The following is a 26,813-nucleotide window of genomic DNA, read 5'->3' as shown; positions in this document are numbered from 1 at the left end:
GTTATTGGTCCTTCTGAGCTACTTTAAGACTTCTGTCTTTCTTGGCCTAAGACCTGGACAAGGTCAGGGGAGCCCCCAGAAAACAAGATGTGGCAGGGAGCTGGGCTGGTCCTTAACCTTTAGCATCCTGCCTATGAGTGGCCAAAAGTCTACCAATGTGGGCCTTTTAATGTTGGGTCCATCCATCAGTACACATGTCCCATCAGCTGCATTGGCCATTTATAAGTGTGTTTCTTTGCCTTGGTGGCACCTGGATCACTGGAGAATTTGAAAAGATCCTCTTCAGAATCCCATCCATAGTGACAACTTAAAAGGCTGGTATGACCTGGGCGGCAGGTGTTTCAACAGCTCCTAAGGTGCTTCTGGAGGCAGACCAGGCTGAAAACACTGACCCTAGAGTTCAGCATGAACTAGTGGGATTTTCTGGCCTACTTTTTCTCTCCATTCTGCCTTTTGGGTGGTGTTAAAAAGTAGACCCACCCAGCCCGTTGTGAGACTGGAACATACTGGAAAGTCCTATTTCAGTAGACTGGACATCACTAAGCAAGCCTTATGGCAGGAGCTAGTTTTTGTCTGTGGCCAGGCTGGCAGGGTAAGAGTGAAGAGCAGGTCTTCCTGTGTTCTGAAATAAAGCAGCCCATGGCTGTTGACACTGCAGAGGCTTCAGCACCTGTGTCCTGGGTGGTCCCACCACATCAAACAGCTGTCTGCTCTGAAGCATTAATGCCTGGAGTTCATGGAGCGTACATAATAAGGTCTATAAGCCCTACGCACTAAACATCATGGTCAACATTTGAGGGTGTTTATTTAAACTAACACTTGAAGCGTTTGAGTGGGAGCAGGAAACAACATTCAAGGGCATATGTTCTGGGGGTGTTGGAAGAGCCTGTTTCTCCTCTTCCCTCTCCTCTCCCTCCTTTTAGCTGGCCAGATGATTTAAGGTCCATTTGAAGTGCCATTTCCTGATATGGATGATATGTGGGTGTATTTGTGTCCCAGGAGGAATAGGAAATTTCTTAGGGCAAATGTTGACCACAGCAAAGCCCTGGAACAGCCTCACAGAACAAAGTTGGCAAAGGACCGATGGAGGAGCTCAGTGCTCCCAGATGTTGCCGTTACAGCTTCTGGGCCCATTTCCTCCATTCTGGGCAACATCCTTGCAAGGGAATCTTAAAGACCATCTCATACAGTTCCTCCTTTCACAGATGGCTCCACTGGACAGGAGGAGGCAATGCCTTCTTCCCTAAGGTGCAGGTGGAGATGGGGTAGAACTTGAGCCCCCTTACCAATCTCTGCCCAGCACTACTTGCCTTGCTCAAGCCGTGCCTGGCACTTGCTGAGTCATTCTCTCCCCAGCTCTTTCCTCTTTAGCCTCCTTTGGGAAGAAGTTTTCTGTGTCCTCAAGTCAGCTCACCTTTACTCACCTCTATACTTAGAAAGCCAAAACTGCACAGCTTGGGGCAGAAGGAGGCAGGTTTAGGAGAACACATTCCAGGGTCACTCTCGGCAGCTGACCAACTGGACAAATAGAATTTTTGACCTTCTTTTCAACAAGCTTCATTGCATTGTGACTTTAAAGATTTCCTGTTGAGCCCGCACAGGAGCTGGGCTGGCTGCAGTCTTAACCTCTGGATATGATCAACACCATCTGGCTACTTCCAAAATCATCCAGCAAAAATGTCTGGCTTCCAGTAAGTCTTTTGACTCATGCGAAAGAGGGTTCGCTCATTCATTAAATGAATTAGGATTAGAGAGGCATCACCCACTGACTTGAGTGGTAATTATTCCTGATTTTTCATGGTGCTCATTTAGTGAGGAATATGCTTGCCAGTTGCTCTTGGCTTTTCTAGGATCTGTGTCTTCAACCTTGCTGCTGGAGATTTAGAGGAGATCTTCCACACAACAAACAAAACAATCTACAGTCACACAAATACTTTGCAGTAAACCCCAGGTCCTCAGTGGCAGACAATAATTATCTATATGTCATATGTCTGGAGAACCCTGGGAATGGTTCTGCTGACCTTGGCTGGCCTTGCTTACGTGTTTTGGGGAGAAGATAGCTCTCAGACCATCTAGGTTGGCCTCAGGACAAATCTTGGGGGAGGGGGTCTTTGCCTCCCCATGTATGTCCCTCATCTACCAGTAGGCCTACCCCGGTGTGCCCTTCTCATGGCAGTGGCACAGGCCCAGGAGAGAATGTGCAGAAGCAAGCAAATCTTCTCAAAGCTAGGCCCCATGAGCCACTCCACTCTCTCCACCTCATTTTATTACTACCATACATTAAGTCCAGATGCAAGGGATGGGGAGCGAAATTGCAGAATTACAGAGTAAAGTATATAGGCCATCAATAGAATCAGTCTCCCATAGAACTGTGTGATTTGCCTCTTATTTGTACTTAGGTTGATGCTTTGTACAGGTTGCATAAAAGTAAATACAATTGCCATTAGCTCAATTTCCTAATCAAGATCAGTTGGCTACATGGTACAGACATTAACAGGAGCTTATCTGTTAGAAGGAAAGTTGATCATCAAAGTAGAATGTGAATCTGTCTTGGGTGCAGGGGCTGCTTGGCTAAGTCTTAATTGTCATCTTTTCCTTCATGGGTCCTACCATCTGTGTGTGTGTGTGCGCGCATGTGCGTGCGCGCACGCACGTGTGTTAGAGTTCAAGGCCTAGGCTTCACCCTTTCTGCTGGTTAGATGGAGATGAAATTCTCACAAACTTTCCTGTCCAGGTTAGCTTCGAACCATGATCCTCAGATCTCAGCTTCCTGAGTATCTAGGATCACAAGTGTGAGTCCCTAGCACCCAACTCCACCATCATTTTTAAGATGTTACAATATAACTATCCAAGAGAAGTGAGGAACAAAGAAAAGGGATCACCACACTGCATTGGGTCATCCAGAAAAGAGGTTTTGTTCTGTGTTGAAGAGCAAATGTATGTTAGAGGGAGCCAACTCTGTCTAGTGTCTTTATTTTTTGTCTTGTTTCTCTCTCAGAGTAGAACAGAGAAAGAAGGGGCCACCATCCACTAGCTGCATTAGCAGCACCTGGGAGAAGTTGGAAACACAGATGCTATTGAACTGGATACTGAGAGGTAGAGGTGGAGAGAAGATGAATGGGATAGTAGAGCTGCTGGTTGATGATGTTGAAAAGCCTTTTCCAACACTAGTGGCCCCAAGACTAGCAGTGTGGCTCCTTTTACCCTTGACTCACACCCTACTAGTTTATACCTTGCCAGAGTCTGAAATATTCGGGTGCTTAGGCCCTGCTGGTGTCAGGGCAAAGACCAGGGTATCCCATTCCCAGCCATTCACCTGAAAGATAGTTGACCTCATATTTTCATTCTGGAAGACACTGTTAAGGACACTAGGGCTCCTTGTCAACCTGCTTTGGTCATTATAAAGCATGTCTCAAGGTTGGAATAATCTTGTCTCTCCAGAAGACCAGGCTCCTGTGGGACAAAGCAGGCTGAGGTTCAGATACCCCTGTCCTCCTCTGGCCCTTAGGAGGTTCACAAGACCACTAGGCTTACTGGTGTCACACCTGATACAATGAAACCTATAAGGTGGCAATGTGAAGACAGTATCCAGAAAACTAAAGGGCAGTGTTAATCACAGGGAAGAGCATGTTTTCTCTGGGAGTATTTAACAAGTTAATGGTGTTTGCTACCCTCCTACCCCTCTGTGCTATCCTAGACCTTGAATGAGAGCTGGCCTGTATGTTAATGTTGGTAACTGTTTGGCCATCTCGTTTACCTGGGTTTCACACGGGTGTTTGCGTGTGCACTCATGTGAGACAGAGTGACTGAGTTCGTTATGGGTTTGCTGGCTTCTGGGCTATTACCAGTTACCTCAACTGTGCCCCTTTTTTCCCCTTAATGGAGACTCACACAAGCTGCTTCTGTTTGATTCACACAGAACCGTGAGAAACAGGCCCGTATGTGAGGCCCGTGTTTTTCATTCTATTCAGTCTTTGTATATTCAAATTCTCCTAGTTTCAGCTCTTGCTGTTCTGCCAGATTTCCATCGCATTGATGGCTTCTCTGAATTAATAAGTGTTTTGCAGCCGCTGAAAAGTTTTCACCCCACCAGCACTGGGACTTATCCATATTGATTTTTTTCCCCTTTCTCTTTCCTCTCTAGCTACTTCTTAGATGTTGCATTTTGTAAAGTGTTAATAGAATTTTTTTTTCTTTTGCCCTGACACTATTCAGGAGGTCTTTGCAAGTCCCATAGTACAGCTGGACTACAGAGGAAAGAGCTCTCTATTCTTTAGGACAATAGTTGCCCCCTAAACACACTGCGATCCTCCCCCACGATCGCCAGGATAGAGTGAGTGTTGGAGGCTTTGTAAGAAAGCAGCCAATTACTCACTGCTGAAAAGGAGTTTGGAAAATGCATTTTTTTTTTGTTAAAAAAATTCAAAGTATTTATTTCCTAAGGGGATCTGAGTTTCAGTACCAAAACATGGCCAACACAGAAGGGAAGCTGTTTTCCTTACTGTTAGGCATTTTCAGCTCAAAATAAGGACTTGGCATTCATTCAGAGAACATGGAGATGGGTGTGAAGCAGCAGATGTCACATTTACCTTCACTGCCCCAGCAGGTCTCACCCCCAACACACACACACACACACACACACACATGCACGCACGTGCACACACATATGCACCCTGGGCATCAGGATTCATATCCCATCCCAGGGTCTGAGTCTAGGATGCCATATGCTCTAGTGTGACTGCTCTGTGTGCAAACACACCGGTTGATCTTATGGTGGTTTTGCTTGAGTGGTGCATGGGAGGCAGAACGGCTGTTGTGTGTATGGCCTCAGCAGGTGCCTGGGGGGCTCTTCAAGCCTGCCAGGCATGGGCATCTGGGAGGGGCCAGGAGAAGGAACTCACTCAAGTGATCTGCAAAGTATCAGCGCCTGCTCCTGCCAGCTGGTGCCTGAGAGAATGAGGGCAGCACCCTGACTGGGGGAGGAGTTACCAAGCAAGGCCATTCTCCCTCCTCCCCCCATCCCCTGCACATGACTACAGGAGTGGGGACCAGAAGGGGAAGGCCTCAGGAGCCTATTTGTTCAGGCTTGGTTGCTTAGCAACAAAAGGGGGCCCTGTCTCCAGGAGTTTTTTAAGCTAGGCCAAGTCCCTTCAAGATTGGTGATGGCCTTGCCTACCCTTTCTTCCATCCTTACCTGGACTTTTTGCTCTTCTCTACATTATATCTGATAGCATCTAGAAAAATAGATTTGAGTTGTCTGTAGGCGCTCTTTTAAACCTTGTTTTCTTGCTTCTCCCAGTGTCTTCTCCTAAGTTGCAGCTCATAGTCTGGGAGGAGTGAAGAGTGAATAGCCTGGGATTCCTTTTCTCAGCTGGCTTAGCTCAAGCCTCCAGGCTCATTTATGAGCCTTTGAGCACAAATCAATGATTCTCAGTCCTTCCTAGCTACATCCACATGTGGGAAAATGCTCCCAGGACAGAGCCCTCTGGCTGACGCTTTTCCACCCATAACCACATAAGTTGGGTTGTATTTCTGCTGCCAGTCAAGAGCAGGCTGCTCACAAGAGCAGACCAGGTACGTTAGCTAAATAGCTGATGAGTTAAGACAAATACCTAGGCTAAATAGATGCTGTTTGGAATAAAGAATTTGATTTAAAACAAAAGGAATGGATTCTGAGGCTAGACGTGGTTCATTAAGTATTGAGTTTCTGAAATCTACTTGCCAATCAAGTGTGACTCCTGAAATCTTATTGTTAGAAACTCCCAAAATGATTGCAAGATGCTAGAAACATCAGAATCATTGTGGGTTTAAGGGCAGACAGAAATTGTTCTTGGTATTTTCTTCTCTTTGTTGGTTTGGCAAAGGTCCTAGGATCAGTACATTTGTTTGCCATAGCTGCCATAGTAAGTACCACAAAGTAGTTCCGACAACAGAAGTCTATTTTTTCATAATTCTGGAAGCTAGAATCTAATACAATAGAGTTGGTTTCTGCTGAGGCCTGTCTATCCTTGGCTTGTAGGTGATTGTCTTCTGAATGTGACTGTCTGCTTCACCCTAATTACCTCCCTCGAAATACAGTCATGTATCAGGAGGCTAAGATCTGAGGATCACCTTTCAAAGCCAGCCAGCCCAAGCAGAAAAGACCCTGTGAGACTCTTAACTCCAATTAACCACTGAAAACCAGAAGTGGCACTGTGGCTCAAAGTAGTAGAGCACTAGCCTTGGGCAAAAGAGCTCAGGGACAGAGCCCAGGCCCTGAGTTCAAGCCACATAACCAACCCACCCCCCAATAAAAGTCATGTACACAGTATTGGGGAGTCAGGATTTCAGTATATGAATTTTAGGGAGCATAGTCTGTCCCGTAACAGTTAAGTTGAAGTCTCATTGATAACTGGAAACAATGTAAAGAATCATCAGAGGGAAATAACTAAGCTTCTTGCCCTATGAAATCATGCTGTGATCAGGATAGTATTCATAGTAGGGTGCAGGTGACTCAGGCCTATACTTCTTGCTACTAGAAGATCATAGTTTGAAAAGTTTATGCAGAAAAGCCTGTGAGACCCTGTCTCTAAAATAACCAGCAAAAATCAGGGCTGGAGTTCTCAAGGGATAGAACCCAAGCGATCAAGCAAGCTGAACAAGCACAGGGCCCTGAATTCAAACACACCAGTACCACAAAAAGAAAAAAAGAGCTGTGGCTTACCCCTGTAATCTTAATTACTCAGGAGGCTGAGATCTGAAAATCTTGGTTCAAAGCCAGCCTTAGCAGAAAACTCTGTGAGACTCTTATCTCTAATTATTAATTACCCCCAAAGGTGGAAGTGGAGCTGTGGCTCAAGTGGCAATAAAGCTCAGGGACAGCACCCAGGCCCTGAATTCAAGCCCCAGGACCCACCAAAAGAAAAAAAGAGAAAAGAAAAAGAAAATAATGATATAGTAAGTAAGCTGTAATAAGTTTGCAGTATTCAAGATAGTTTAACGTTACTTGTTAAAGCACGAAACGAAGAGAATTCCATATACAATACACTGTAAGCCATATTAAAATAATCAGACACTTTTTAAAGTAAATAATAAAGGAAAACATACCATGTGTTAGCTATAATACTAGGCAGAAAGATGCACAATTACATTCTTTTTTTTTTTTTTCAAATCTTCTTTAGGGAACCACTATTACACCTATAGTGGAAACTACCGCTTCCACCCCCCACTGTTTATAATGTTGTATGCGTTTTGTGGAAATTCCTAAAGCTGTCTCTCTTTTGTATTTTGCAGGTGGAGGATGCGATGCTGATGTTTGATAAAACCACCAACAGGCACAGAGGTAAGATGCCCCAGCTTGAGAAAGTTGTCCCTACACTCTCTTGCTGGCCTCTGTCACTGTTCATGTCCAGTCCCACTAACTAGGATTCCAGGAAGAATCCCAAAGCAAGCAGGAACTAGTGGCCATCTGTTGAAGGTCTCCATTAATGGACAGCCACCTTAGCACAGAGAATCCAGATACAGATAATTAAAACCCCCATCCATTTTTGGCTTGGGAACTCTGACTGGATACAGCCACACTCAGCACACACTGAATAAGATTTCTAATCCAGACTTTCTTAATCCTTTGTTAACCTCAGCGCTAAGTGATTGTGGTGGAAATTATTTGTAGTAATTCCTCAAAATTGAGTTCTCAATTTGTACCGATGAAGGTAGTTTAGATGCAAACTATCTAGAGAGAGAGAGAACCTGGTGTTGTTTGTTTGCTGAATACAGCAGTTAGAGATGGAGCAGTCCCTTGTGGTACTTCAGAATGTGTAGGGACAAGTGTACTGATTTGTCGACTCTCTTGTGTTCCTCCTGTCCTATTCATGTTAAAGAAAATGGATGCCAACCTGGGATCCCAGACTTATAAAATGTTGTGTGGTGGAGCTCTCCTTGGGAAATGATCCCTAGCATTGAACTTGTCAAAGGGGGCCCTGACCTCCCCTCCCAACAGAACATGTTAAAATTATTTGTCTTGAAAAATAAAATTGAAAAAATCTAGAAAATCTTCCCTAGAGGTAGTAGAGTCAAAGAAGATTATGACATAGCGTTCCATTCTTCTGTTCTCCAGGAGCATTAGGTTTCTGGGGTCCCTATTAACAGAGTGTTAATGAGAGTGGAGCCTCAGAAAGCTAAGGTGTAGGGGTAGGAAAGGGTGTGGGGCATTTTTCTGAAGGTGTTAGGGAGCTGCTAGTGAGCCCAGTGAGCTATGTTTCCTTGCCACTTGGATTGCATTTAGATGTTTCTCTCATTGTTTGCATTCTTGCTATCGCCTATGATTAGAAGCAGTTACCCAGCATTGACTGCATCTTTCCTGTTTGAAGAAGGCAGCTAATAAGCAAAGGGGAGGAAGCAATGAAGGGGGATGTGGGGGTTTGGCTGGCAGAGTGGGAGAAAGACAAGTGTGTCCTGATTATGCCTGGTCACCAAGCATCTCGTGCCCATCTACAGTGACCTCAAGATAGGAAAATGAGAATTGGGTGGCCTACAGTGGTGGCCAAGTATTTATGGAGGGAAGAGATGGGAAGGGTAGGGGGTGAGGAATAGGGAAAGACAAAGAGAGGAAAAGCATGCAAATTTCAAATATCTGGTTGTGTCCACCAAGTTGCTTTAGAGGGAGAGGAGGAAGGTAATGCTCTGATGGGAAATTTGTGAATGTCCTTGGCCATTGTCCACATTATGGTTTCCAAAGTACCAAGCCAAGCATGGTGGTCTATGTATTGTAATCCTAGGTACTCAGGAAGCTGAGATCTGAGGATCATGGTTCCAAGCCAGCCCAGGCAGAGAATTCTGTGAGACTCTTAATCTCTAATTAACCACTAGAAAACCAGAAGTGATGTTGTGGCTCAACATAGTAGAGCACTAGCCTTGAGCAAAAGAGCTCAAGCCCTGAGTTCAAGTACTATGACCGACCAAAAAAAAAGTAAAAAAACAAAGCAATAACAGAAGTGCAACTTCCTTGTTGCATCTTCTAAGTTGACCTTCTCAGCAGCCATTGGAAGGTTGTATGACGTTGGGTGAAAGCACCTTTTTTATGCCTGGGTTTATTCATGTGTAAAATGGGAATAATAGTAGTACCTCCTTACTGGGACTGTTGGGGGTGGAAGGCTGAGTGTCAATTATGCATCAGGATTAGCTCTTGTTACCGTTATGACTGTCCCTTCTGTTTTGTGGGTATGATAAACCCAGGTTCAGGGATTGTAACTTACACAGCCTCAACCCTTAGACTGCCAATTCCAAATACTGCTCTTTGTGTTATGGCCAGATGGGAAGGGTTTGGTAAGAAGAACATTTTCATCCTTTATTTTTCAGGGTTGCAGTGCCCATCTATGTAGCATTCAGTCTTTACTGTTAGAAATCATAATTGTAGAAGATTTTGGAGCAGCATTCAAGCAGTATTAGCGGTCTTCCCTTCCCTTCTTCCCTCTCCCTCCCTTCTTTACTTCCTCTCCTTGTGTTGGTGATCTGACTCTGGGCTTCTCACTGCTGAGCATAGGTTGCACCACTGAACTCCAGCCCCAGGCCTGTGGCTTCCTTTTTTTTTTTTTATGATCAATGGAAAGAAGTGTTTTTGATCTGCTATCTAAGACCTTCTACTGTGTCATTTTGTCATCAACCCTCACAGCTGATTAGGGATGGAGGTTTGTTGTCATCTAAGGAACCTGAGGGCTGAAGGCTTGTGGAGGTCACACTACTAGGCTCTGACAGAGGTAGATTCTTACTCAGTGGCAGACTTCTGGATAAGTTGTCCCTTACTGTTAACCAGAGCACTACTGCTGGACACAAGGTTGCTCCTATTTTCAGTTTCCAAAGGAGAGGAATGCAAGAAGGCTAGAGTTGGGGCCCATCTGTGTGGAGGAGGTAGAGAAAGGTCGAAGCTACTACACAGTGCTCAGGGAAGCCTGAGGACGTTCTTGAAGGCTCTCCTGAATCCATACTGCTACAGGACACTGTGGACAGGAAAGCAGGCAGAGCCTGGTGTGTGCATATTCCTGCCCCAACCCCAGCAAAGAAGGGCCAGTGCAAACATCCGATTGCTCTACCAGAAATAAAGGCCCCTGTCCTGGTTATAGGATCAGCTCAATGCAGCTATATGGTTGTGGAACCTAGAACAAAAGAGGAGAAACATAGAGCCTCTTATTAAAACATGATAGAAGAATCAGGTATCAAGCTGGGTGCCAGTGGCTCATGCCTGTAATCCTAGCTACTCAGGAGGTTGAGATCTGAGGATCATGGTTCAAAGCCAGCCTGGGCAGGAAAGTGTGTGAAACTCTTTATCTCCAGTTAAAGGCCAGAAAACTGGAAGTGGTGGTAGAGCGCTCACTTTGAGCTAAAGAGCTCAGGGACAATGCCCAGGCCCAGAGTTCAAGCCCTACAACCGACAAAAAAAAAAAAAGAATCTGATATCAGTGGCTCACGCTTTTAATCCTAGATACTTGGCAGGCTGATCCAGAGGATTGTACAATGTTTGAAGACAGCCAGGCAGATTCGATCTCCAAAATAACTGACAAAAAAATAGGACCGGAGGTGTGTCTCAAGTGGTAGAGTGCCAGCTTAGAATGTATGAGGCGCACACCACAAATACCACCAAAAAATAAAGCATCAGGGGGAAGGCATGCCAAGAAGTTTCTAGAAGAAAAACTTGGGATCTACCTTCTCTCCACCCCCCCAACCCCTCCTTCCCTGTTTCCAGTGTTGTTTCTGCACAGGTGGAAGCTTTAGGCCAAATATACCTTTTAACCCCTCAGAATAGCCCAGGAGAAATTTTCTTTTGGGCTTGAGTTTGAACTCTGCCTCACTTATACCAGAGCTTCCTTCCCAGCCCTCAACCATCTCAGCTTCTTCCTTTAAAATTATGGGCACTGAGGAATCCAGGGCCTAAAGTGTGTATCAGGACTTAGATTCTTACCTGAGGCATTCCAAGATAAAGTCCTTTAAAAAGTCTGTGTATAGGAGGGAGTGGGGGTGTTGTTGTTTAGTGGGGTTGAACACCGAGCTTCATGCTCTCACGTGACTTTCTCACTCAAAACTGCTTCTGGCTTTTTGGTGGTTAATTGGTATCCCATGGACTATTCTGCCCATACTGACTTTGAACCTCGATCCTCAGATCCTAGCCTCCCAGGCAGCTAGGATTACAGGTGTGAGCAATTGCTCCAGGCGGGGTATCCCTGACAACTCTGTACTGGGCTGAGCTTCCAGGAAGCTCACTACAAAGGGCTCTTGAATGGAGACTCTGGCAAAACTGGTCTGGGATGCCTTCTGAAATAGGGAGGCCCTTCTCCTGCTCCAGGAGAGGTAAGAAGTCAGCTCTGTGCCTACATGATCTATCACTGGATGTAACACCACCCTTCCCACCTTCTACTTCTCCTTATCTCATCCGTCCCCCTACTCTCTTCAGGAAGCTGGTTTGACCTGGATTTTCTGCTGAGGAAATTCCAGAGACCATTCTCAGGCATTTCCAGTGACTGCTCCTCAATCCTGAAAGGGGTCTGAGCATCCTGTCACAATTCTCACCCTGGCCTCTGCTGTCATGGCTTCATAGCTGTCTAAACGTATACTTGAACCAGCTCAGTAGAAACAGACATCACTTTCCAAGCAGTGAACATACTCAGTGCTGGAACAGCACTGTTGCCTGCAGCTCCTGGGGCTATTTGATGGCCAACATCTGTAGGTGAGCTGTGCAGCTCAGAGGCACACACAGGTAGAAGCAGAGTTGGGACATCAACCCAGTCTGTGTGACCTGCAGCCCTGGCTCTTAGCCCCTGTGCAGACATGGTGCTGGGCAGTCATGCAAGCAGGAGAGTGGTGACTTTAGAGGCTGAATGATTCCTTGTGCTTCTTTTTTCTCCACATCAACACTTCTTACTGGACCATGATACTCCTCCATTTCCAGATGGAGAAACTATAACATAGCAAGTTCCAGACAAGGAACTGAGCTAGTGGTAGAAGCTGGGGGCCATCTTGGCCCTGCCCATCACTTCATCCCTTGGCCTTCCCTGAAATGATTTGTGCTTAGAGGAGAGAGAGTAATGGCTTCCCAATTTTCTCAGTGTCATTGCATTTGCTGAAAGTTGTTAGAGGTAGTCTGAAAAATATTGGGCTTATCATCAAAGGATTTAATCATCAGGGGGAAATTTGTTGCTTTATCCTTGCAAAACTCAAGACTTGATCTGAAACTCATCTTTAGGTATTGATGGGGGGGGGCAGGGGAGGGGTGCTACCTGAGAGAGGAAACAGCCAAGCATTGTCCTTGGAGTGGAAAGGAGGAGGGAGGGGTAGAATCGCTCCTGCTCTCTTCACTTGTCCCCACACCCTCAGCTTTGTTGAGTAAGTGGAATTTGAGCATGTTGATTGCAGAAATAAGTCCAGCGTTCACTTCCGTCTGGTGGGTCAGAGCCCCCTAGATGAGGGTCAATCCAGCTGTTCCTCCCTCTGACCCCAGGCCCTGGGTTCCTGAACCCTGCACTGCTGGGCCCCTCCAGGGGATAACTGAATGGTTGGGAACCTATTGGGAAATGTGTGGGGAGTCTCTGAAGCTTATGCCATCTCCTGGGGAGGGTCCACTGGAGAAGGAACGGTCTCTGGCCCTGGACATCCCTGTGGCTGCCATTACCCAGCAGGCCTATTTGCTGTGGAAGGTTGCCAGAGGCAAAGAAACAGGATACACTGAGAGAAAAATAAAGATTAGCGTGATGGATGACTTCTCCCAACAGTTAGCAGTCACTTATTAACTGTAATGCTAATGGATTTGGGGAGGAGCAACAACTCCTGAGAGCCACCAGCCTCAAAGAAAAGGGCTTTTCCTCTGCACCAGCTGCAGCAGGTCCTTGAACAGAGGGGTCTTTTCCCAGGATGGCTGTGTCTTCTCACTGGAGAGGCCCATAGCGGGCAGATCCAGCCAGAGGGAGGAACTTTCCATAAACTTACCTTCAGGTCCAAGGCTACTGAACTCAGCCCTTGGCTTCTCCCTTAAAGCTTGCTCAGAGTCTCTGTCCCGAAAGCAGTTGGCCCGAATTTAAGGTCTCCATAATTTGTGTAATCAGTTTATTTACTAAAATGGTGCCAGGAAAGATGTAACTGAATCTGTGATAGAAGATAATGCTTTTCTAAGGAGAAAAAACAGCCCTTAATGTCTTGAATACCTGCCAGATACTCACTTTTGAAATTGACCTCTGAAGCCAGGATTAGTAACACCATATAAAGATGATTGAGCGTCTCACTGTAATTATTTGTTTATTGGTGCCTGTTTGTCAAAAACAGAGGAGACATGTAAAAAAGAGTTTCACAGAGGCATAAATTGAATTGTTAAAACACACACACACACACACACAAAGCTGTATATGGTGGTATATCTCTATAATCCAAGCACTAGGAGGCTGAGGCAGGAAGATCAAGAGTTTAGGACCAGTCTGGGTTATAGAAAGACACCCCTACCCTTACCCCAGCAGATCCCCACCCCTTGCCACCAGTTATCAAAGCATTTCTTCATTTGTGCGATGTCAAAGACAAAGTAAATGTTTTTCCCCCCTGATGAGAACACTGTAACAGTCTGAATTTTACTTGCCTGAGGTAGAAACTGGCATTTACAAGCTGAAAATGGGACTTTGTGGGTTAGAAGAAGGGTGTTTGATAGAGGTCACACCCAAGAGGGGTTTTTGGATAAGCTAAGGATAAGGTACTGTCTCTACTGGTTGTAACATTGGTTCTGACATGATAAGAAGTCACCCTGAAAAATACCAGTGTCCACATGCCCCACCTTTGGAATCTGAAATGAGATTTGCTGCTGGTCTGCCCTATTAGAATTATGCCAGTGATATTTTCCAACCTCTCCAGGCTACATCCCCATAGTGCTAAGTACCCATCAAATCCTTCCCCATGTCTGAGATACATAAACAGGTTTATTGAAAACCTATAAATCAGTGGCTGATTGTTACTAGTATTGATTCTAATTCTGTACCTGAATTGGAATCCAGTGGATAAGAAAGCAACTGTGTGTCACAGGCCAACCCTGCGGAGGGTCTTGGCCTCACAGAGCTGTCAGTGTAGTTGTAGTGTGAGTTGGCCCTCAAACTTTCTGGTTGGCCTCTTAGGCAAGCATGGGGTCTTGATGGGATTATAAAGACTGGATGGGCCATTGTCAGTGTGGGGCAGCTATTTAGGTAAGGAATTACCACACCGGAAATCTAGGAAAGAGTTGTCCGAATGGGATAGAAACTTAAGTCTCACCAAACTTTCTACAGTTAGACATTGATGGACAAGAGAGGTCTTAAAGGCCAGGAACAGTGGTGGCTTGGGGCACTATAAGAGATTCTGACAGCAGTGTTGTGTGTGGACTACAAGTTGGGCACACTTTGGTCAGAATGAGGAAGAGTTGTGGGGTACAGCAATAAATGGATATCCACTTCTCAGACCCCTAGGTTCCATGTTTTCAACTGAGTGTATTTGAAAAGGGGGTGAGGTAAGCGAGGCATCGGTGGCTCACGCCTATAATCCTAGCTATTTCAGGAGGCTGAGATCTGAGGATCATGGTTCAAAGCCAGCCCTGGCAGGAAAGTCTGTGAGACTTTTATCTCCAATAAACCACTAGAAAACTGGAAGTGGTGCTATGGCTCAAGTGGTAGAGTGCTCACCTTGAGCTGAAGAACGCAGGGACATTGTCCAAGCCCAGAGTTCAAGCCCCACAACCGACCAGAATAAAAAAGGGGAGGGGGTGAGGGGCCCTCGATATGGCTTCACTCTTATCCCACAACCTTGCAATAGTGAGGGTGAGGGAGGGGGTGGGGCAGGGGGCACAGGCCCCCACTCTGAGTCCTCATTCAGAGTCCAGCTCCAGAGCTGTCTGTGCATTTTATTTTCTCATTAAATAAACACGATTAGCCTTCCTGAGAAATTGGTGCAAACATGACCTCACAAATAACCAATTAAAAGGGCAGGGTTGAAGGGGAACATGAATTTGAAAACATGTAGAGGAGGCCATTAGAGATTCCAGTAGATGCCCCAGTGCTGGCAACATCGATCCAAGACCTTAATTTTATTTCTGACAGGAAAGCAAGGAGTGCACTTTAATTTTTTTTTTTCTTCCCCTGAGCTAACTCAATTCCGGAAGCACCCATTCCGGTGCTGTCTCTTGCGATATTAATCAACACAGTGGCTCGGGTTCTCTTCACCTGCTTTGCTTTGGAGCCACGGAGTCCTACAAAACCTCTCCTGTGCCTAGCAACAGGCCTGAGCCAGGGAAACAGGGGAGCCTGCAGAGCTGGGCAGGGGGTGGCCGTGTGGGGGCTGGTTTCCTGCGGGAGCCCAGTTTTCTTTAGCCTGAGTATAAATTGTAAACTTCTTTCCTTTGGAATAAAAGCCCTGGCATCAAAAGGGTGGTGAGCTAATGGCCTTCCTGCCTTCCCCTGGGCATGGCCCTCAGAGCAAGAGAAGGGAGTGGGCCCAGGGTCAGAACTTCATTGACCCAGAAGTGGGTTTTTGTGCAAGGGGACAATGAGCCTTTTGTTGCCTCTTGTTCCCATAGAGGCCCAGGCTGTGAGTCTCACCAGTGCTCTGTGAGCTGGGTGAGGGCAGAATGCGGAGGCCCAAAGAGGAAAGAGGCCTCTGCTTGGTGACTTGACCCCTTAGAGCCTACTAGGTCATGTGGGCTGAGTCAGAGGTCTCTGAAAGTCGTGGGCAGCTACTTCCCTATGGGCTTGAGGTTCCCAGCGGAGTTCTAGGGATTGTATGACTCTGGGCTTGTTGCTGCTATTGGAGCCTTGTGGGTCAGAGGGCAGACGCCAGACCATTTGTATCTCAATGTCTGCTCATGTCCCAGAACGAGAAAGAGCCTAAGCTTTAGAAGTTGCTGTCTTTGGATTCAAACCCCAGCTTCTCCATGGGCTCAGTGATCTCATGCAGGTAACTGTGTTTCCTATGGAGGTGAGATGGTCACCTGCTTAAGAGGAGATCTGGGGTTCAACCACCTGTTCTTTCCCTGCCCACAAAATAAACCACCATCTATTTCCTCTCTCTCTCTCTCCCCCTCTCCCCCTCTCCTCCCCTTCTCCCCTTCGCCCTCTCCCTCTCCCCTTCTCACTCTCCCCCTCTCCCTCCCTCCCCCATGTGTGCGTGCATGCGTGAGTGCGTGCCTGCGCGAGTGTGTGCCTGCGCGCATGTGTGTGTGTGTGTGTGTGTGTGTCTGTGTGTGTGTGTGTGTGTGTGTGTGTCTGTGTGTGTGTTGGTACTGGGCTTAAACTCAGGGCCTGGACACTCTTCCTCAGTTTTTTGCTCAAGGCTGATGCTTTACCACTTGAGTCACAGCTCCACTTCTGGATTTTTTTTGATGGTTAATTGGAGATGAGTCTCACAGATTTTGCTGCCCAGGCTAGCTTTGAACCATGCAAAATTTGCATGGAACTAGCCTTTACATACAACACATATGCTGATGTGTACATGGAGTATTTCTACAAAGCTTGCCACAGAAACTAGAAATGGTTACAGTGGCACAGTGGTTAAGAACACATGACTCTGGATCCAGACAGTTGGAATCTAAGCTCTGTGGCTTAATTGCTGTGTCACCTTGGGCTAGCTCCTTAACTTCTCTGTGATGTAACCTGAGGCTTGAAGCATTTAATAAAAAAGAGAAGGTTAAGAGGCATCCTTGGCCATAATAAATACTCAATATGTTTTATATACCAGTATACATGAATCCATAGATAAAAATGTACTTGTATAAAACTGTATAAAAAGTGGTTGTTTGCTTCTGAAAAGATTAAGTGACCAGAGAGTGAGAGAGATAGAGGGTGAGGGGAACCTTTTATTTTTGGTTTGGTTTTGTAGTCTGATTTACCTTTTGAATTTTTGTCCCACGTGTGTTTATTATCTATTCAAACATTTACTTTTTCACATAAGCTTTTAAATTCCATTCCAGTTTGAATTTGTCAGTGTGATGATGTGTGAACATACAAAAGAATTTTCAAAAGAAAGAAATCCTCCTCTAGGTACTTGTCCCAACACCCTGACACCATATTGTTGTCACATCTACCTTGTTCCTGGCATCTGTGTACATATTTTTCAAGTTGCATGCAGTTGCAGAGCTTATACATCCTGGGTGTCTCCGACGCTGTGTGTGGCATGAAGGACATGTCTGGCCTCCCTGGAGACCAAGGCGGTCCCGAGCAGCAGACTTGATTGTGTGTAGTAGAGACTTCTTCACCTCCAAGTCGCCTCTGTCTTGTTCTTTCCATAAACAGAGAGTCAGGATGGATGGATGAGGATTTTCTGCGTAGTTTCTGCTCTTCTCAGGACAATGTGCTATTATTAGAATAGCAATCTGTCTCCCATCTGCCTATTTGCTCCATTTCATCTAGCACCAGAGGACAAGGGGTCAGAACAGGGTAGCCCCATCCAGAGTTCAGAGTACCCAAGTTAAGGTTAGTAAACATAGTTAGCTCTTGTGAGAGAAGCACAGAATCTTCCTCTGGGTCCTTGCCCATACCTTTAGAGATGAGGTCACACCCAGTGGATGAAGCTGGGGAACCGTCCAGCTGTGTAGTGTTTAGGCTAGTGTCACTCCTGGGTTCAGGTTCCACACACAGCTGTGTGAACCTCACTTTTCCCATCTGTTAGATGGACCTGGGAGGTTTAAGTGATAGAATATTTGTGAAGCATCCTAATGTTTAGGAGACTGTATTATGATTCCACTATTAACTATTACTGTTTTCTTAAATAACACTGTGACCGTCATGACTTGGGAAATATAGCCTGAGGTTTGTTGACTAGAAACAATATTGACTCTTAAGAAGCAATTGGCAGATGCTGTGGGGTTTTCTACACTGGAAGGTACTGTGGATTGAGTTGGGTCCTTGAAAAGTATGTGTTGAAGACCTCTGCCCTCATACTTGAGTGTAATCATCTTTGGAAATAGATATGTATCTTTGGAGGTTAACCAAGTTAAAATGGGATCTTTCCAGAGTGGATGGATCCAGTGCTCCATGTGCAGAAAGACACATGTATGGCCATGTTTTCTCAGAAGCAGAGGCAGAGGCAGTGATGGAACTGTAAATCAAGGAGAGTAGCAGAAAGACATAAACAGACTCTTCCCCAGAACCTTAAGAGAGCACTGCCCTGCCAGCACCTGGATGTCAGCCTTTGATTTTACAAAGACCAAATAAATCTGTTGCTTTCAACACTCCTCCCACCATCCCTACCCTCAGTCTGCTAGAGCAGCTCTAGAGCCAAGCAGTGTTTTCTACAGGATATACCTGTTTGTTCACAAATAAGCTGCAGTCCTGGTGGCCCCACACAGGCTTCTTTGTCTATGCCCTGCAACCCATTTCCTCCCTCCGTAAAATCATGTACAAGAGAAATTAGAGAAAATACTACTTCTGTAACTGATACCACAGCCCCACATCCTGATGTGGGTTGTGCCTTGTCTATTTAGCCAAAGACCCCAAAATTGATTTTGTTGAAGATGGTCAATAGTTTTTGGGGGCACAGACACACATATACTCTCTCTCTCTCTGAGACTTAATTTTATTAGTCATTTCTTTAGCAGCCAAAGAGTAACCAACCCAGTTAGGAGTTGTCAAAGTTCCATCAGTACATAGTGAGTAGAGCGGGTTTTTCCAGTTGGGTCATTAAACTTAGCTATTTAGGCAAATAAGGTTAAAAAAAAAACCAAAAAGAAGGAAGGGGAAAAAAATAAATGAGGAGCACTCGTGTGTGAGGACATGCCCCTTGGCATCCTTCCATAGTGCCTCTACTTCTCTCTCCTGGGAAAAAGTTAAAAAAAAAAAATCTCAACAAGACAACATCCAACTTCAAAAGCTGCCAGACAGACATCTTGAGTTTTTGTTGTGGTGGTGGTGGTGGTGGTGGTGGTGGTGGTGGTGGTGGTGGTCCCAGAAATCCTTTTAGGTAGGGACACGTGCCAAATTCCATGTTGGAGTGAATTTTAAACTACATAACTGGCAACACCTACTAGAGGTCACGACATCTACGGTGGTCAGGACACTGGTAGGCCCAGCCCGGCAGTAGTGGATAATTACAGTGTGGAAGTGCCCCTCAGGTATGGTCAGCAAACCAGCAGTGTACAAAAATAACTGCCATGAGGGGCTGGGAAGGTGGCTCAGTGGTAGAGCGCTTGCCTTGCATGCCTGAGGCCCTGGGTTTGATTCCTCAGCACCACATAAGCAAAAAAGAAGCCAGAAGTGGCACTGTGACTCAAGTGGTAGAGCGCTAGCCTTGAGCTGAGGGACAGCGCCCAGGCCCAGAGTTCACGACTGGACCCCCCCAAAAAAAATAATTGCCATGATTTAAAAATGATTAAAACTATGTGCCTTTGAGTGCTCCCTACAAATCTGAAATTCTTCATCCACTTGCCACCCATTTTGACTGCAGGAAATATTTGGAAGTACTCCTTCACAGCAAATGTCTAGCGTGGGGCCCGTATCATAGTACCCTAGGCAAAGCTGGGCCCCTGCCACAGCTCTAAGGCGTCCGTACTCAGTGCAGACATCCGATTTATTATCTCAGAGGGCTGGGCTGGTGCATGCATGATTCATGACTGCTTTCCATTGCTGCTGGAGGTGACATCATCCATTCTCGGCCCAGAATAGACACAGAAGCCACAGTGGCCTCAGTTTGGTGTCTGCCAGCCCTGCTCACCCTTACCTCCCACCCGGCTGCTTTCTGTTCACTGGGGAGGAACTGTGGTGGGCCTGGACAGCCCTTTGGAAGTCTCTTCCACACATAAACAGGTTTCAGCGCTCTGGAGCAATGAAGCAGAGAAGAGGCCTTCTCAAAGTTCATCTTTTCCTTTATACTCTTCTACTTGGAATTTAGATTCTGCTCATAAACCTAAAAGCTACTTTAATTCTTGTGGACAGCTTTGATTTTCCTCACAGAGGGACAGGCTCCCTCAGGAAGAGTTGGCTAAGTCACCCTGCAGCCTGGTGCTACACACAACATGATAGGAATGATGATGTCACAGCAGAGCTTTTAACCAGCCCAGTGGTTCTTTGAATCACCTGGCGCATTTTTAAACCCCGCAGTTGCCTGGACCCCGCCCCAGGTCCATTAAATGAGACTCAGAAGTAGCCCTGGCATTGATTATCTTAACATTCTCCCAGCAGATGTTAATGTGCAGCCAGGGCTGGGAGACCTCACCTTGGTGTCATCACCAAGGACTCTTCTAGCCTTACAGTCTACCTAAGGCACAGCTGCCATCTTTTCTGTGGAGCAGGCTCAAGGGAGCCTGACCTGTGTCTAGGATCCCAGGGTGGTAGTCTCTTCTCACCCCAAGCTGTGATACCTGAGGAACCCAGCAGACTTGTGAGAGATCTTGCTTGCTTGCTAAAAAGGAAGAGCATATGCCATTAGTACCTTTGTAGCTGGCTCTTAGAGCCAAGGTGAAAGAAGATGGTTGATTTTGAAAATCAGCCCTACTACCCCTACTACCTGCCCTGGTGGCTCCCAAGCTTGGTGTGTCATTAACTAGGCATCTGCTGAAGAGCTAGACCACATGTTCACTTCCTTCCCAGAACAGTATTGCACTGAGAGTTCTGTTTCCTTCTGGCCTCCAAAATTGCCTGTCTTAGGCATATGAAGTCTTCTTTTAGTTAAGGTGATTTCATTTGTTTTGGAAAGAGATCTCCTGATTCCATTACTATATTTATGTATAAACTATGCTGTGCAAACATCTGATAACTTTTCTGACAACAAGAAAACATACTCTGAAAATTACCCTTTACCTTGCCTCCTCACCCATCCTATTGTCTTATCTTCAAAAAAAAAAAAAGTGGGTAGGATTTACAAAGGAAGCTTTGTATTTTGCCCATAGTGCTAATCTGTTTTACAACAAAAATGTGTCTCCACAATTCCTAGCAATTTCCCTTTGTTATTTTTAGAACTCTGTCCTTTAATGGACAATTTAATCATTCCTCAGCAAATAAGAAATCATCTAATTGTATGTTTTTATTTGTTGTGTACTTGCAAGGTAGGTCCCAGAGAGATTGACAGTGTTTGTCAAGAACTAGAATGAACTGTAATGAGTCTATTTTCACAAGTTTCAAAAGCTTTGTGAGGTATGTGTGCATCTAGGTATTTGTATGTAGGTGAGAGTTGGCTGTGGCCCTTGGTTGAAATTCACTGGAATCAAGTCATTGTGAAGGGTAGAAAGGAAATACATGTTTTTGTCTTACTATAGGTTGTAGTTTCTTGATTGTGAGACTAGTTAAAATCTCTCCCCTCCCCTCATAAAATAAAGAACAGTGCCCTAGCTTGGTCATTAGAAGTGTTGCTAACTTTTCCTGGGTAGTAAATAACAAAGCAGCTTCCACAAATAGTTTGGTCATTAGTGGCACCTCCTGGGTTCACCTCCTTTCTCTTGTTTCTATAATGTTCTTTAGCAGAGTGTGTGTGGTAGAGGTGGGGGCTGAGGCACCGCAGGTAGCCATTGCAAGTTGCTGCTGCTCCCGGAGTGGGAGCAGCTGGGGAGGGAAGAGGAGAGCAGCTGTGGATGTGTTATTAGTCATTCCATGAAGAAATTGATTTGATAAATTATAAAGCAGTGATATTAGCAACACATGCTTGCAGGTCAGATGACTTGGTCGAAAACCCCCGGTTAAGTGTGTATAATGGTTTGACAATATATATGCCTTCTAAAAACATCCTACTTTAAAATGGAAATTGGAGTGTTCATGCAATTCTTAGCAAATATGCCAAGACCATTACCAAAGGGAGCTGGGAGATCTGAAGGATAATCTTTCTATTTAACTTAGCCTCTCCCCTCCCCCTTCCAGCCCCTGTTCAGCACACTTTGTTTCCCTGTCCTTGCCTTTTCATTTCGTTAACTGTTTTGATTTGTAAAATACTATGCCTCACACTGCACTCCTTTATGAAGATTTACTGTGCTGTTCTTATCTTTCACCTTAAATCCTTGATAAGAGCATTTTAAAAATGAAATTGCTACCTGACACTATTATAAAATCTTGGCTGGCAGCCAGGGGAGAAACAAGAGCTGAGGAGGAGAAAAAGGAGACTTGAGTTTAGAGAAGAGATTTTTTTAAAAAATCAGGAAACGAATAGTATTTTTTAGTCCTGTTCCCCCCCCCCGAATTCTGGAAGCCTTTAATTTTGGTTTTTAATGAAGCATTAAAACAGCTCTGCCATTGGGATAGGGGGAGGTTCCCTACACCAAGGTCATATGCACTGCAAGTGAGGCTTGGGCAACGTGCTTTGTTGCACATTGGTAGTGGATGGGTGGATGGATAGGTACAGGAACCGATGCATAGATGTAGCCAGCCACCATATGTATAATAGGGTGCACATAGCCTTCACATCCTACACACATACCAGCTTCTGTCCCCTACCCTACTTCTGTTCAGGACAAGTTAGAGTACAGACTTCTTTAGTTCCCACAGCTGCAGTGACTAACTTGCTAGAGGAAGATTGAAACTTTTCTGCTGGTGTGATGGCATTGTGTGCCTGGAGGTCTCCACAAAAGGCATCAGTGATTGGGGGTCCGGAGTGGGGGGGGTGGGGTTGGAGAGAGGGAGTATCAGTAAATAGAGCTGTGAAGGAACAGACTGTTGATTTAATGAACTCTTGTTAATTCCTGTGGCTTGGAGAAGACAGCCTTTCTGTCCCAATAATGGAGCTTGTTAACCCATCTCTACACTGACTGGCGCTTTTATTATTATTATGACGACTGGAGAACTTAAGTCTGAATGTTGGAATAACAGGTTTCCCAAGTGCTTGGCAGAGAAGGGGGTGTATAATAATGATGATCTTCCCTGTGAACAACAGCGGCCACAGGCCACTCTGGCACAGGCATTATTAGATCTGAGTTGCCTGAAGGGCCATTTGCCAGCGACCTGGTATTTATGGTCCTGGATGATCTGGGTGGAGGAGAGCGAGGCTGCAGAAGGGACCTTGTCATCCTGTCAGGGCAATAGCAGCCCAGCTCCCTGGTCTGAGGTTGTAGCCAGTGGGAGGCCCCTGTGTGTAGCTGGCTATTCTGGAGTGATTAGGCCTGATTTACCACACACCTCATGAAAATATAATCCACCACCAAAATGACTGCTTTTGGAAGCTGTCTTGTCTCTTTTGAGTCGAGACTGGAGACAACCAGACAAGGTTCGGTGGTAACGAATAAAGAAACATTACTTTCTGAACACAATCTTCTGTTACCAGTCACTTCTCAACAGACATTCAATCAAAATGCTAATAGCGGCAGCAACGAGGGACCTCGGTTATTGTAATACTAATTGATTGGTTGGAGGGTGGGTTTTGATAAGTGCAGCTGAAGATTTCTGAAATATGATTCTCTTTAATTACCGGGATGCTAATAAAAATGAACAAATGATTTAACGATGATTTCCTGGTTAATGACTTAAAGATTTTTGTTAGAGTTTAAAATGAGATATGGTGGAAAGGCACCAGAAAATTAGGGTCCTGGTGGGTGGCCTTGCCTTTATCAAAGCCAGGCCTGGAGATTCAAATCCACAGTGTCCTTAGAAGGCTACGTGGAATACTGATAACAAGGTCTCTTAGAGTGTCAAGGACATCAAGCTGTGGGTAGATTCCAGTTTGAGGTCATTGTTTTTTCCTGTAGTTGGTGGCTGGGCACACAGATGCACTGTTTCGTCCAGCTGTTCCCTTTGGGCCTTCCCAGGGTGGTGGGGTAAAACCTCTGTGGGCCACCTCACTCTAATCCACTCCCACCCCCCACTCCCATTCTGCAGAAGTACAACCTGTTCTTGAGGCCCTTGGCTTCATGCTTTAATCCCTCTCTACCCATTCAGTTTGGGGCTACCAGGCAACTCTATTCTATGTTCATGTTGTTATTTGAGCTCTAGCCATCCCACAGAGAACATAAGAACATAGGTATGTTTTGATAAGTGTTCTTCAAGGAGAAGGAACATACACTCCATAATTTCAGGTACAGCTAAGTGCCAAGAAGAAGATAAAACAGAGAGATGCTCTGTCCTGCTTTATTTGGGTGGGTATTTGGCAGTGGCCTCCCTAGGGGGAAACCATTAGAGGTGAGGGGAGGCATCCTGAGGAGCCCACATGGGAAGAGACTGGGTGCACTGGTCAGCAGCTGAAGCCCAGGAGGCTGAAAGGAAGAACAGTAGAGGTAAGTGACCACTCCCTACTTCTTCCTGCCAGCCCCTCCAGGGAGGCAGATGATACCAAGGGCTTAACCCCTAAAGAGGGGTTTACCTTTTGTGTTCCTGACCCTGTGAATCATAGTAGGCGTCCTCCAGCTGGGTACAGCTCTGAAAAATCGGTTTGGGGGGGAAAAAAAGGCTAAATCAGATTTGTGTTATTGGGGTGGGAGTGGGGGCTTAATTGGGGCGGAGAGGCAATGCTAGCATCCTTTCAATTTGTCAAGCTCTCTTTCAAAAGATCTGCCAAAGAAGAAAGGGTAATTAATAGGCTTGAAGTCATTTCCGATGTGTCAGGATTTCTGCCTTGCTTCCAAGTGATAATGTTGGCCGCTCTGAGCCTCCAGGGAGCCTTCCGTCTTATTAACTTGTCTGGGAGAAACAGGGAGTGGGGACAGCTTGGGCCAGTGGGTGACGGGAAATAAAGATTTGTGGTGTAGCAAGCTGTAAACACTAGGGCCAAATAAGTTTGGTGTGGGGCATGACAAAGGATGGCAGTGGGGGCGGGGAGAGAGTGGTGCTTGTAGACTGTGCTTCAGCAGGAAGCCAAGACTAGTGTTTTCTGGATCTGTTGGCCATTTACTTCCCCCAGCAAAACCCCCAGGGAAGAAGCGCTTTTAATGAGGAGCGTGTAGGCGCTCAGTAATTCTGTGTGTTGGCTTCATCCCTCTTACAGCTCTTTGGACTTCACAGTAGTTAATTCTCTCCAGCCCTGGAAGTGGCCTACCCACACATAGACCCCCAGCTTTGGACTTTTCCAAAAGACAGAGCTGTTAAAGAGCCTATGTTAAGAGCCAAATTGTGCAATGGTTTCATCTAAGGTTTGGCCAGATCTGTGTGCCCATTCCCTACCCTACGGTCTATGAAAACAGGCTCATCTCCCCTTTTGCAGCAAGTAAGTTTCCTTGCCCAGTGACTGGTAAGGGCTGCCATCTGATTATTAAGGTCTTAGTTTCATGTATTGAGACAGAATTCTATTACATCTTCATTTCTGATGGTTCTTCACCACTAGGACCTGATGCTATAGCAACTTGCCCTTCTTTTGACCTCTTTTTCTGCCTAATAGAAAGGAGGGGGATTTTAGAGAGACTAGGAGATGAGACCTTAGCAGGACCACTTCTGACTCCCAGAATTTGGAGGCTGGTTGATACAGGAGCAGTACCTGGCCAGGTCCTCCCCAGAGGGGAGGCCACACTGTCCCCTCTCCTTCACCATCCCCCAGCCTCAGTTGGAGCAGTCTTCCCAAACCCTTGATGGTACATCTCACAGAGAACAAATGCTGCAGATGCTCCCTCTGTAGGGCAGGGGTGGAGGAGCCTCAGGACCTCACTTGAACAGGGATTGGGTGTCTGGTTGGCTGCCAGAGGCTTTGACTAGCAGAGCCACTGCCACTCAGTGACCTTCAGGATCCCTGCAAGCATTTGGTGTCCTTTACACATGCCCCTAGGACCCTTTTTTTCTTTGTTGTAAAAGTACTAAGAAGTCAAAGCTGAGTTGGTGTAGGAAAACCGAAACACACCATGCCACTTTCAGTTGGACCCAGCTGCTCTGCATGCTGGGATTTCTGTTGTCTAAAACAGCAAGGTTTGCAGTCATAGGGAAAGAACATGATGTTTCCATATCTTTCTTTGATGTGTTTTGGGGATGCCTCCTTTTACCTTTTCCTTTCCCAGAGTATTTTTGGGGGCAAAATAAATACATAAATGAACTCTATTTTTCCTGAGAATCTTCTTCTCCCCTTGTCTTCGCTTCTATCTGAGATATTTGATGCCTGACTAGAAAATGGTGGAAATTTTTGGTCCTGGAAGGAGAGGCAGCACAGGATAATGTCCTTCTTCCCAGGAAATCTTAGCACAGGCTTGGGCAGTCCACCCCCCCCCCCGACCGCCTCTTCCTCTCATATACACACCCCACACCCTCAACTTCATGTTCTAGATAAGATAGCACCTTCCATCCAGCCTTACCCCCACAGAATTTTTCAAAAGACATGTTCTTCTTTTTGTACAGGGGATTGGACACTTGGCCTAGCCCTTGTTAGGCAAATGCTGTCCCACTTGAGCCATGCCCAGTCCCCCTCCCTTTTTTTTTTTAATTCTAGTAAACTAAAAACTAGGACTTGAGGGAAAGTGCAGTTCTTGGAAGGTGTCATTAAAATTTGTTTATTGTACTGATTAAGGAGAAAGAACAGTTACTGTTCACATAAATGACCTTCTCCTGGTGGTTTCATGAAAGGATTTTTGTTGGTTTATTCAGAGCGGTTCAGAACTCACATAATGGATTACTTGTATGGAGCTTCCTGGATGACGCAGAGAGCTTGGAAGGAATGGAAGGCCCCTTATTCCAGAGCATTTAGGTAACAGGGAAGGACAGAGGGAACAGTATTCTCTCAGATTAAGGAAGGTGGAGCGTAAGTCCACAGACGCTCACCTTTCCTGGCTTTCCTCAGATTCTCTAGACTGGAGAGGCTTCTGGAACAGCAGGATGGAAGGAAGGATGACAAGGATGTGTGTGTATGAATGGGTGGTGAAGATACGTTGGCTGCAGTATAGGAAGAGGTGGCTAGAAACTCACTTCTAGTAGCAGTCAGGTGTCAGGAGCATAATGGCTTCTACCTTGTCTGATGATACCTAGATACAT

At 45.8% G+C, this 26,813-nt stretch overlaps 1 protein-coding gene across 4 annotated transcripts in view; it reads left to right on the top strand.

The window, feature by feature from the left end:
• Nucleotides 1–26,813, top strand: part of Msi2 (musashi RNA-binding protein 2) — a 373,314-nt gene that overhangs the window by 240,839 nt on the left and 105,662 nt on the right. For all 4 annotated transcript variants that reach the window (XM_013037909.1, XM_013037908.1, XM_013037907.1 and 1 more), the window contains exon 6: nucleotides 7,273–7,321. In XM_013037909.1, the coding sequence (XP_012893363.1) occupies nucleotides 7,273–7,321 (49 nt within the window). The remainder of the gene's footprint in view (nucleotides 1–7,272; nucleotides 7,322–26,813) is intronic.

This window comes from Dipodomys ordii, unplaced genomic scaffold (genome assembly GCF_000151885.1).
Source record: "Dipodomys ordii isolate 6190 unplaced genomic scaffold, Dord_2.0 Scaffold7, whole genome shotgun sequence".
In the NCBI taxonomy this organism is placed as follows: domain Eukaryota; kingdom Metazoa; phylum Chordata; class Mammalia; order Rodentia; family Heteromyidae; genus Dipodomys; species Dipodomys ordii.
The sequence above is the reverse complement of the archived record's forward strand: the minus strand, read 5'-3'. Positions and strand labels throughout refer to the sequence as shown.